Here is a 12,425-nt window from a genome sequence, read left to right on the forward strand (position 1 = left end):
GCACAAATCTCCCACCACTTCTTAGATATGATAATATGCAACCTGTTTTAACTGTGAATTGGAGTGGACCTTAGAACAAGGACAAAGAGTGAAACATATGCAATCATTGGTAAATTTGTTAAACCAATATTTGATTATGGAGGTGGAAAGTAACCAAATTGACCTGGTAGAAAATGATCAGCTAACATGATGAAAATGACAGATGGCTCAAACGCATATGCACACGACTCTTCAAGCAACATGTGGGCCACTTTGCTCATGTTTTAGGGTTGGGCACAGGGCTAAATATTAGGAGTGGACTCGGTTCGGTCTTATTTCAAAATCAGACCGAATTGCAAACAGACTTGGTTCGGTTTCAGAACCAAATACGCTGAACAAGTTGGGACAGTTTCGGTTAGGCTGTTCAGTGTTGGGATGTACGACGGTGAGTCGTCAAGCGTAGTTTGATACTTGGATGTAAGATGGTGAGGGTTTGATCTTTGGAAAATCTGAAGAACAACGAAAACTTGTAAGGGTCGGGGATTTAGACTAAATTTTACATACCATTTCAATAATTTGATATCGAACTCATCACTTCAGGTGGAGAGAAAGACAAACTACAGTGATGGTGATAGTAAGAGTATACCTCCCACATTAATGACCATTAATGTATCAATGTCGCATGATACTAAAAGTTTAGAGTAGTTTAGAGTAAAACATCTAAATATAAAAAATAAAAGTGAAAATGATAAGCCTACTAAAAAAGGTATTGGTAAAACTCCATTTGATCATTTCTGTCTAGGCAGTGCTTAAATCGGTATGGGCACATACAAGGACACAAGAAAGCCCAAGCAGAGTTTGCATCAGATCTTTAATTTACTTCATATTAACATATATACACGCATGGAGACCCATAATTCAGGTTCTAAACTACACGTAAAATCGATCTATTAACGACCGAACAACGTGTGTTTGCGGATCAACGCCTCAGTATCACACGACCACCTTTCTTGTGCACTGCTGTCTCGGTTCCTGGTTAGCTATCTCGATTCCCTTCTATTGGTTATTTCTTCACGCCTGCAACTATCTTCTAACAAGACCACAAAACATATGACCTTGTGCGGTGGGGAGGAATGGTCCGAGTCGAGTGTCCCAAAAAGGCACGGCTTCTCCATCAGATAGGAACGTCTGTTGCGATCAATGTTCCATTTATATAAGCATGAGTTTGCAGAGAACGAACCACATCTGCAAAATGAGGAAAATCCCACAGCAGGGACTTTCTGGCGTTCAATGCAAAATCACACTTTTTACTTTTTCCTGCTGTAGAAAGCTCCCCCACCGGAATAACTACTGTGATATCTATGACGTGCTCCACCACCTCTGCCGCTAGCTCCTTCCCAAGTGCTGCCACGGGCGGTAAGTCTATTACCGCCACTCTGCATATAGTTCAGAGTCTGGTTCCCCAATCCATTAAGCTCCTCCTCTTCTCTGTCATTGTATTCCAAAACCAACCTCTTGATGTCTTGTTTCTCTTCAAGCTCTTCTGCTTCTTTCTGTTTCGTACTCTGGATAAGTGAGCAATCCCGAGGGATGTACATCTGCTTTGTTTGTTGCTTGTTACCACGCTTGACAAGAACTTTCACCTGGACCTCCTTGCTTCCTCCAGACTCTTCATCCAATGCCTCATCTCCACTTTCCCCTCCAAATCCTCTTCCATGATGGTCCTTGGTGGACCCCTCAAACACATTCATCGGTATCATCATGTTTAATGTTGGTCGACCTCTCAGCTCTAGCCTACGTTGCTCCATGCTTTCCTGCATTCAGAAATTTTTTAATGGGTTAAAAACTGCAAGCAAATATAACACCATCATAACATCATGTACAAAATCATTTCCAGACCACGAAAATTAGGAAAGCAAGATTTTTAGTGACCGAGATTGCATTCAGAATGTGTTCACAACCATATGCGATACAATAATATATGAATCTATTGTGGTCATGCATCAGCAAGAGCATATAATACAATAATATAATCTTACCTGCATAACAGCCTTGAGATCCAGCTCAAACTTTTCTGCTTCTTGAGGGTCGACCTCAGCAACCCTCTGTCTGACATGGACTTCATCGTCCTCATCGGATGCCGGTCCACCACCATCATCATCATCCTCATCACTGTCAGATCCACCATCATGATTCTCTTCACCCAATCCTTCTTCATTATGTCTATCTCGATCAATGGTGCCACTTCCCGAATCACTGTCACTATCTCCAAGGTTTCCATGAACTACACCATTTTCCCCGGTTCCATTTATAATACTCTTTCCATTCACTGACATTTCATCGGAGGTATTCCTCCTTGAAGGCTTTTCAGTGTCAGAGTGCTTCTCAATGGAGACAGTACGATCACACTCCTCAAGTTCTAAAAGAGCTGCATTAACTTCTTCAATGGAAGAGTACCGAGCCATGTTGGGGCGTAGATCAGCAAATAAGTCCTGGACGTGCTTTACTACATAAGCTTTCCCATGTAGAATGATAGAGAGTAATATTTATCTCATATGAATTATAGGTAAGATAGATTCTTGGAATAGCATATTTCACATAAAGGTACAGAACAGTATGTAAGAGACGAAAATTAGGTAAAGGTCAGATTACTAAGAGAATCTTATATGATTCTAGCTTTTCATTAGCAAGAAAAACAGAAAAAGCTGTGAAGGTGGGGTACAGAATACGAGCAGCATGACTGACCTGTAAGTCAAATTCCACATCAAGCGGTAGTACACCTTTACTTAGTATATATCTCTGAAAGTGCATCAAGAATCGATCAAGTTTCCTCTTGGAAGAGCCTCGGTCAAAGTAGTGCCCGCAGGTTTCAAGAAGAGTAATAACCATCCTCATGCGGAAACAATCTTCTGGTGGATCCAGTACATCTTGCTGGTGACACAGAAAAAGAAAGTATGACCAAAGTAAGATCATCGTGTTCATGTACTTAGATAACTTAAATAACTTCTGATTCATAATAATACTAATAAATGATAAAACCATCAATATCTTTATGCTTTCTTATAAAAATAAGATAGAATCAAATACGTATTTATAAAAAAAATATAAACCCTAGAATCATGAATAAACTCTGGTGACAATTAATTGTGGAATATACATTCTTAGAGATTTCAATTTTAGTCCCTAAAGTTTTCTTTTAAAATAAAAATATTAAGATTGGAGAAATGTCCAATAGTACTATAATATTCTAAAATATGCATTTAACCTAATTTAGTATATAGTTACCAAGATAAGTATGCCTAGCACTGACTATGCAATGTTCCTCAAGTACTATATCGTGGTGTATGGAAATGCACGGAAAATTACATACCTCTGGTGTGCCATGGCCAAAGGCAAGAACCAAGTACAGAGTTTCAAAAATAACAGAAGAATCTACATGCTCATAGTTGTATAGCTCTCCTAAAAATCGCATATGGGCAATCCGTCTTTGCTGCATCCCATACTCATTTAATTCTAGGCCAAGCCGTATCTCCTCTAGAACCTGAAAGTGAAGAAATAACTTTGAGAAATCTCTGGTGGGTCAGACAAAATCAGAAATGTCTGAACTTGCACACACATGCACACTTCATATCTCAGAGATGTCAATGTATATTTAATTTCTCCCTTTTTTTCTACTGGTTCCCAAAACAATATATATTTTTTTTTTAGTTGAAAACCAATTATGAACTATAAGTCTATAACATGGATGGTATGTGCGCAAACCATTTAGACTGCTAAAAAGTCGCATGTCCCCTCCCTCATCTTTCCTATCCTTTCCCTAGAATGATTATGGTACTAGCATCAAGACTACTGTTTGACTAAAGCATGAGGCAGGCAAATCATGAGAAAGTATATTGAGCCTCAAGGTTACTGAGTCAGTTGCAGCATATAATTTACTATTAGATTGAATTTGTCATGGCGAGCACCAATCAATAAATACAGAAAAAGAACAAACGAGTAAGTTAGAATGTCCTCGACTTTAAATGAATGAACAATTAATCAATGTTTTTCTTCATTCTAATTAATAGCAAGGGAAGATAGACTTCCCCTTTCCCTAAACCTACCCCACACCTTGTGCATCTGGGAAGTTAGAAAAATCTAAAAGAGATACTACCACACAGCAAAGGGCCAGTCATATTATGAAAGGATCATATTTAACATGGAAACTAAAATGCTACAAAAAGATTTTTGGAATGAAAGAGAGCACCTCATCAACAACAGATACAGCAAATTCATCATGATAGCGGCTCAAACCAGCGGTGAGAGAAGCAATCAAGTGGATCTGACCATACTTCCCTTTGTGAACCTTCAGAAAGCATTTTAAAAGATACGGCTCACATTCACCCCATGGTAATTTACGCAGTTGCCTGAGCACATGCTCTATGGTAGACTTATCAAGATCTGAGAATAGCAACTTTCTTATATACTGCAAAAGAAATAAATGAATGAAAGGTTAATTCAAATGCTGGATATATCAAAATAAACTATGAAGAGTTGAACCAATAAAACGATTTACACCTGATGCAATGGAGGACGGACTTTAGTGACCCGTGCAGATCTCTCAGGTGGTTTGCATAGGTAGTATGCATTTTCAACAAGGGTGCTGTGCCGAGGGTCTAAATTTTTTACGTTCTTCAATCGCATTAATATTTCCAACATGTTAGCCATCCGCACAGTAGTTTCAGGAGACCGATACAGAAAACGCCCACAAGTCTCAAGAAGATTGCAAGCAACATCAATGTTATGATGACTGAAATCATCCAAACAAGCCTGGCAACAAAAGAACAACTGCTAAGTAAACAGTTCACAAACTAAATGCCACAATGATATAAACTTAAATCTCACTGATACCATAGTCTGTACTTCAACCCATCTTCTAAATTATGATTTACCACACAGAAGTTGCAGTTAAATAAAGAAGTAAATAAAATGAGAGCAAAAAAGGCTGACTGCAAAGACGTGCATTTCATATATTCTCCTGTAATCAAAAGTTACAAAAAATAATTGATACAAATTTACAAAATAGTAAATACACATTGAATCTGTAGGCAAAGCATCTACAAATATTTTCAGCAACCCCTACAAAGACCTATTAAAAGAAGGGAAAAGGTACGAAGAACCTTTCTCCAAGCATAAGTGCAGCTCAGAGTGAGAGACATATTACGGCCGATAATAAACACAATGTACAGAAGATACTATCAATTGGGCGATGCTAGATAAACCATATTTTGAAAACTACAAATAAACTCTCTAACAGAGGCAGGGCCCACTAATACAAGTAGATCCCAACTCTATTAGAGAGGTGGTTCACATGTGGTCTACAAAATGTGGTCTCCCTAGTATTTTCCTTATCAATAATGCACAACTTTAACAGAACCTATGCATCAATGCTGTTATGTGCATATTACCTTCAAACAACTAAAGACAAGACCAGCTGGTGCAATCTTAAACTTGCAGAGTTCTCCAATAAATCTAATGTTCCTAATCTTCGTTTCAATGTTCATTTGGTCCTGCACAAAATTAAAATTTAATATGAAAATCATGAACTTCTCAAATGAAAGCGACACAAGTGAACTTTGTTCTAGAAGAACCAGCCACTCCTATTCAACAAAATACATCACATGTAAAACCCGACCTTTTTATTAATTAAGAAGTTGAACTCTTCTTCCAACATCGCTAGGAGCATGGATGAGACGTCCTTCATACAAGTCGAGAGTGTGGCAACCAAACGCGAGTAGTAAGCTAGTAGCTCCAATGATGTTCTAGGGACATTAAATAATGCCCTCACAAGCTTTTTCCGATTTGCTTTTGAATTTAAATAACAAAACTCCACCTGAAAATATATAATAACATCTTCAACGCGAATCATAAGGTTAGATAGCCAAATGTGTGTGTGTGTGTGTCAGAGAGAGAGAGAGAGAGAGAGAGAGAGAGAGAGAGAGAGGAGTGGGAGTAGGAAAGAACAGTAGTAACGCTCAGACTAATTACAGTCAACTGATCAATAAGATCACGGCTCACGCAACCAGGAAGCCTCTGCAGTAAAGCATCCAAATTTGTCCCTTCAATACTTTTGAGCTTCTCTTTGTCATTCTCTCCTTTTCTGTCAACTTTCTCTTTGTCTGGATCTTTGATCTTGTCTTTATCTTTTTCTTCCTTGTCCTTTCCTTTCTCTGTGCTTTTGGCCTCTTGTAAAGCACCAACTTCTGCAGAAGCCTCTCCAGTATCTTCTGTAATTTGTTGAGTTTGATCTGATTCAAGTGTGGGTTCCTTAACAATGAAGATCAAAAATGTTCATCTGAGTATATAAATACAAGTATAACCTTTTGCCAGAGAAATCTTATTCTTCCAAAGAAGGCAAAGTACCCATCATATATACTGTCCACAGATTAAGCCACACAATGCTACGAAACTCAAGTGAAAACAGGAGATAAATGAGGAGAATGATCACAGTAAAATAGATCTAGCTCTGAAGGACCGAGATTAGTGAATATGGAACAAATTTGATTACAAATAGCAATAGTTGCTGATAAATGAGGATAAATGATGAGATTTTATTCCTTACAGTTGGTTGTTCCTGGGTCTTTGCAGATTGATCACTGCTTTTAGACTCTGCTTCTCCCAATAATACTGCCGGAACAAATGCTCTAGAAACAACATAAACATACATTTCAGGTCAACCTCTGTGGTATAAGAAACAGCATCTAACTAAGAGACTTATAATGACCGACACAAATGAAATACATAAAAGACATTCTTTTGCCCATTTGACAAGTAACTGAAAAAAATCATTCGACTTAAACAAACCTAAGATCTGGTAAGCATTCATAGAAAGCCCTTGTATCTTCATCATCCCATATGGCTTCGAGTGCCGAAGAATCCTTTCCAGCGACAGGAGATGAAGCATCCTCCCCACTAGTAACCCTTGTTGTGTGACCATCCTCTGGCATTACTGGGGGCCGCATATCAAGTGCTTCTGCTAAACTGTGGTAAAATAGTTTCTAACGTAAGTTATCTGGAAACTAATAGAGAAGAATAATCAATGAAGAATTTTAGTAATTAGTGGCAAGTGTGACTTCAAATTAAAGAAAGCTGGAGCATCTGGAAGTACACTATAGATGTTGAAATCAGATGCTTTCATTTGCAGCTATGGGTATAGTCATGCTGCTGTTAAATTTCCTAGACATTCTCTCTAGTAATACTTTGCTCCTACTACTTTCTCTTCTTCTTTTTTTTCTTTTGTTAGGCGTAGGGGATTATCAAGTACAAATATTAGAGTGGTTTAACAAAGTTAATTAATTTCCAGTAAGTGAAAGTGAAGTTACATCATCTCCCTCATACTTGCAATCTCCAGCTAGAATCTTCTGCCCATGCTAAGATTTCATGTCTTATAAGTTATACCACTATCTACAATTCCGGAGGGACCATAAAATTCCCAAGTCAGAACCACAAGACTAGTATGTCAAACTAGTTAATTAATAATTCGGTTACACCTGGTTTATTTCATCCTATATTATTGCATTATTTACGTTGGAGAACTATGCAGGTTTTCGCTAAATGACAATCCTTTGAAAATTGGGATAACAACAATCATTACATGCTCAATAGAGTAGTTTGAACAATTAAGCTATGCAAGGTTTAAAATACGGATCCTGGATCCAATGTAACATAGACGACTAGAAAGTGGAAGAAGACTTAAACCACAACATTGCCAGACCCAACAGACCTGGTCATGGGCATGATAACAGATATCACAAATAATTGCAGTGAAATAGTAAATCAACTTACGATGAGACATTGCGGTACAAATGTTCATAAGATTTCCGCAGCTTCTCATATGATGAGACACTTTCATCACTGAGCTCTCCTTTAGCATTAAGGATTTTAGCATTTTCATGCTCCATTTGGCGAAGTGACTGAAAATATCAAGAAAATTCATTATTTATAAGTTGCAACCAGTATTCCACTATGAGAGAGAGAGAGAGAGAGCTATCTTAGGTCAGGAAGGAAACTCTTACAGTATGCTCGGATTGCAGCAGTTCTGCAGCAGCAGCAGAATATGTTTGAAATGCCTTCCTGAAGAATTTCTTTTGATCTGTCGTGATATTAAGGCCCTTAAAAAACTGTTGCAAAAATTCAGGATAAATATAAGTGACACGTAATTACAGTCAGTCACGCCTTCTGCCTATATGATACTATAAAATAACTTCAATGGAATGCCAAATAAGGCAAATAGAACAATATTGAAATATGTGGAATGTACTAAATAATGAACAAAGCCAAAGAGAATTCGTACCTCTTCATGAAGTTCTGGCCCAGCGAGTGGAAGGCCAAGAAAGATTCTTCCCTGACGAGCAAAACTAGCAAGAAGAGTCAAATTTGTCTGAGTAGTATCCCGATCCCTTAAGTGTTCTCCACTGGCAAGATCCTTAATGATATTCACGAAAATACCACCATCTTCTATAACTCCAACAAAGAAAAGTTCCAACAGGAGTTTCAAAGTGCTTCGCTTCTTCATGGCCCTCAAGTTCTTGTCTGCTTCTAAGTCATCCCCAGACTTCCCAGGAAAGAAGACTTTCAAAAGACCTTGAAGCAGAGTTGGGGAGAAGTCTTTGTACCTTTGATGGAGCAGAGAGCAGATCTTTGAAAAATAGAAGCGTGTCAGAAGTATTGTATTCAAAAATGTATTTTATGCTCTACAAAATGAACAGGTAAAGCTTGCAGGTGTGCACGCCCGCTCAGACATACTGCCCATTTAAAAGTAACTTCATTTTTTCTCTATGAGAATTCAATTACTGCCAAACCTATCATCCTTACATACTAGCTGAAAAGTGTTACCAACTTACTTCCCCAGTAAAGACCTGCGTGATACACTCTACTAGTTTTCTATTTTGGGCGAAAAAAAATCCAAATAGTTAACAACAGCAATATTCAGAATTTTTTTTCCAAAATTAAAACAGAAAAGACATTAAATACCCAAAGACATCTAACTGGATGCATGTGAACAACGGAATGAGAAGCAAGAACCTTGAAACCAATACAAATAATGGCATGGTGAGGCAACTTATCATCTATCCAAAGACCCAAAAACTAGACAAAACAACACCAGATAGCTCGGTGTCCATTTCAGCACAAATAGTACCAAGCAGTTCGCTATTATACACCTTATCATTCAGCAAGTGCTGTCGTCTATTCTTAAATAAGATAAGAAAATAGAGATCAGCATTTTGGAACCTGCGAGTACAACACTATATGACTAGAAGTTCGTGTAATTCTAGAAATGTTAGGATCTGAAGATAATCATATTGTTTCTTAAATTCTTAAGCAAACTCACTGTGCAAAAGCATTAGCCAAATATTTTCTAATTCATTCACTGGAGGAAATCCAGACTAATATGTTGAAAGTAAAATCATGGATAGATGACCCAAAGAACTTGATTAACTAAAACTTCAAAAGAAATATAAAAAGAGTAAAAGGAAAATATATATAAATGCTTCTGAAATATCAATTAAAATCATAAAAGCAACCTGGACTGCTGCTTGTATGTCTGACGATCTAAGCTTGGCATCACAAATAGCAGTAACAGCTTCACTGACAAATTTGCTCAGGTTGACAACTCTCAAGTCATCCATCAACCCTTCCCGCTGCTCTTCATTTATCTGCTTCAGTTTTTTAATAACCGCTGTGTTGCGCTTAATGCTAGAATCCAGTGTCCTAAGGAATCCTGTGTCTGGAAGTCAAAATAAAATTTTTTATTCTCCAGTATCATGTAGCAATCATACATGCCAACTATGCTATCAATATTGTGTTTTTGGTTAGCCAGGTGATTATATTGAAAAAGCGTAAAACAAACATGTCAACCAGAAAATCTGTAAAAAGAAAGACATGAAGCCCTGAAGTATAAAATATCTTCGCAATGAACTTATCTAATTATAAAAATTTCTATAGTAAATGTTTTTATTAAGATGTAAAACAGGAGTCATAACAGAGCAATACATCACAATTAAATCCAAATATAACAGTCAAAAGCAAACCTACCCAAAACAGGCAAAAAGAAAAAAAAGAAAAACTTTAAAGGGTGAAATGATCCTCAATCCCCTTCAGTTTAATGTTCATTAGCCTTTTTAACAAAAAACACTGATAACCTCAAATGAAGCAAGAAGCTTCCCCAATATGCCAAAATGTAACATGGAAGCGTCAACAAAGTGTCAGGAATTATAAGGTGGAGGAAAGTGTATCATCATTATAATATTACACCAACACACTAGTTTTGAGAAATTACGAGTAAATTATAGATTATTAGACATCTAATGTGGTATGACTTCAGACTGAACTAAGCAGCACTCATGTGGAGGACCTCAAATATTTGAAAAAAGACTAGGATTAAATCTTTTTAGTATAATTAGTAGCAGCATAGAACAACCTTACAAAAAGTGCCAGCCATCATCCCTTTGTTTGCAATTTATGTCATTAGGAATGGCAACTTTGCAAGATTACATGAGTATTCTTCCCTCATACATTTTCACTCATTCTAAGAACTTAACAATTATTTCATCATTCACTTGCATACTAAATACAAGAATACCACTGTGGTCATACCAGGCCGCTCGGGGTTCAGATTGCTTTGACGAAGAGCCATCTTTGCCTCAATAGATTTCTTGATTTCCTCAAGCCGAGCAGCAGCTTCCTGCAAAAAAGAATCAATAACTACCCTACCAAAATCACTTCCGAAAGACATTCCAATTTACAAGAATGCACACATGTTCCAAGACTCAGGAATAAAAGAAAGAATATTAAAAGGCGCAATGAAAGTAACGATCTCTAAATGTGACAGATGCAGCGACTTACCTCATCATCTTGCTTCCCATGAGGTTCATTGCCAGCACGGCATTCCTCCTCATGGTGATCCATCTCCGTACTTGTCTCGACTCACAGAAACCTATATAACAAGAGTTACAAGGCATTTCAAGCTTAAATTAACACCCAATCCACACAAACAAAAGACGATGTAAAACTGAAAAACACAAACCTCTAAAAAACTAACACAATCAAACAAAGCCACATCACAGAATTGATATATTAACCTTCCAAGCATACTAACCCCATGCGTGCAAAACTTTCATATCAACAACGTAACTTCTTTTCTAATTATGCAACTTGCAATTACACAATTTAGACTGGTGAATGCACCCACAACCTCCTTTTCCCTTAAAACCCGAAAATGAAACGAAACTAACGGGGTGTTTACCCTGACGTCCTCTTAGAAACTTTGTAAGAAGATACCGCTATTGACAGAAGAAAAAAAAAAAAAAAATTCCAATTGCCAAGCAAAAGAAGAAGAAACTACAAACACCCAAAAAAATCATCAAATAATAACTTACTATTTGATTTAGGGCAAAACATTATCATCTAATATAAGCTCCAATTAAATTCAAATAAACTTTAAGCTTTGATTCCAAAAATTCTAACCCAAATGAGCACGAACCCTATCAAAGTAACACGAATTTAATTCACAGGCGAAGATTACTGAAGTCTACGACGTCGTTTACGGCGACTGCATTCCCTACCGAGATCTCACTTGCGAAAAAACCGCAATATGCATACACACGTATACCTCTCTGTGTGCGTGGGGGAGGGAGAGAGAGAGAGGAATATAGTTACCTGATCGAGATTACGCCGCGACGTGATGAAGATTGCCAAGAAAGAAAGGAATACAATGAGTTCAGAGATGAGAGAGAGAGAGAGCCGAGCCCAATGGTTAGAGAGCAATGGAGCCGTACGAAACGAGACGATGATCCAATTGGAAGTAACCGACTGGTAAAGGTGAGTTTCTAGGGTCGGACTCGGAGCACGGATTTTGCCCGTTTTAGACCCGCTTGAGAAAAATGGGTTGTGGACCTTGCGGTTAGGCAGGTAGCCCACTTAAATAACCCATCTCAGGTGCTTTTCTTTGGGCCATTGGTATCTCTTCCTTTTCAGTCCAATAACCTATTAAGGGTAAAAGCAATAGTTAAGGGCCCGTTTGTTATCCATTTGGTTTTTTATTTTTTGTTTTTTGTTTTAATTGAATAACGGAGCAATTATGATCCTAGACATGAATAAAAAATGCATAAGGAAAATGAATACATGATAATGAAAAAAGTTGAAGTTCCATCATAAAATGAATTGATAATATGAAAAGTGGCTCAATTTACTTATAAGCTCATGCGAGGTTCATCCTCCCATCAATGTGGATTTCATTTTCAACATGCCTCCTCATATGCAGCGAATTTTCAAACCTAACACATGGACAACACAAATGGAATGACGTGGAGAACGTGTGGCCTTTGAGCTTCACACGTGGAAAAACCTGACTATAATATCATAAAGGAAGTTGAGGTTTCACTCTTTTTTTTTTTTTTTTTTAACAA

General features: G+C 37.5%; 1 protein-coding gene across 1 annotated transcript; it reads right to left on the reverse strand.

The window, feature by feature from the left end:
- Nucleotides 1-748: 748 nt before the first annotated feature.
- Nucleotides 749-11,813, reverse strand: LOC137734094 (regulator of nonsense transcripts UPF2-like). Its single transcript, XM_068473370.2, has 18 exons — nucleotides 11,677-11,813; nucleotides 10,864-10,954; nucleotides 10,615-10,702; nucleotides 9,543-9,745; nucleotides 8,312-8,656; nucleotides 8,034-8,138; nucleotides 7,804-7,931; nucleotides 6,823-6,999; nucleotides 6,581-6,662; nucleotides 6,007-6,285; nucleotides 5,654-5,851; nucleotides 5,427-5,528; nucleotides 4,537-4,788; nucleotides 4,226-4,444; nucleotides 3,350-3,520; nucleotides 2,725-2,910; nucleotides 2,019-2,471; nucleotides 749-1,793 (listed from the first exon to the last, which is right to left on the reverse strand). The coding sequence occupies exons 2-18, from the start codon at nucleotides 10,924-10,926 to the stop codon at nucleotides 1,287-1,289; spliced, it is 3,558 nt and encodes a 1,185-aa protein (XP_068329471.2). The 5' UTR covers nucleotides 10,927-10,954; nucleotides 11,677-11,813; the 3' UTR covers nucleotides 749-1,286.
- Between the last annotated feature and the right edge of the window lie 612 nt (nucleotides 11,814-12,425).

Source organism: Pyrus communis, chromosome 7 (assembly GCF_041283825.1).
Source record: "Pyrus communis isolate YQ-2024b chromosome 7, ASM4128382v1, whole genome shotgun sequence".
Classification (NCBI taxonomy): Eukaryota; Viridiplantae; Streptophyta; class Magnoliopsida; order Rosales; family Rosaceae; genus Pyrus; species Pyrus communis.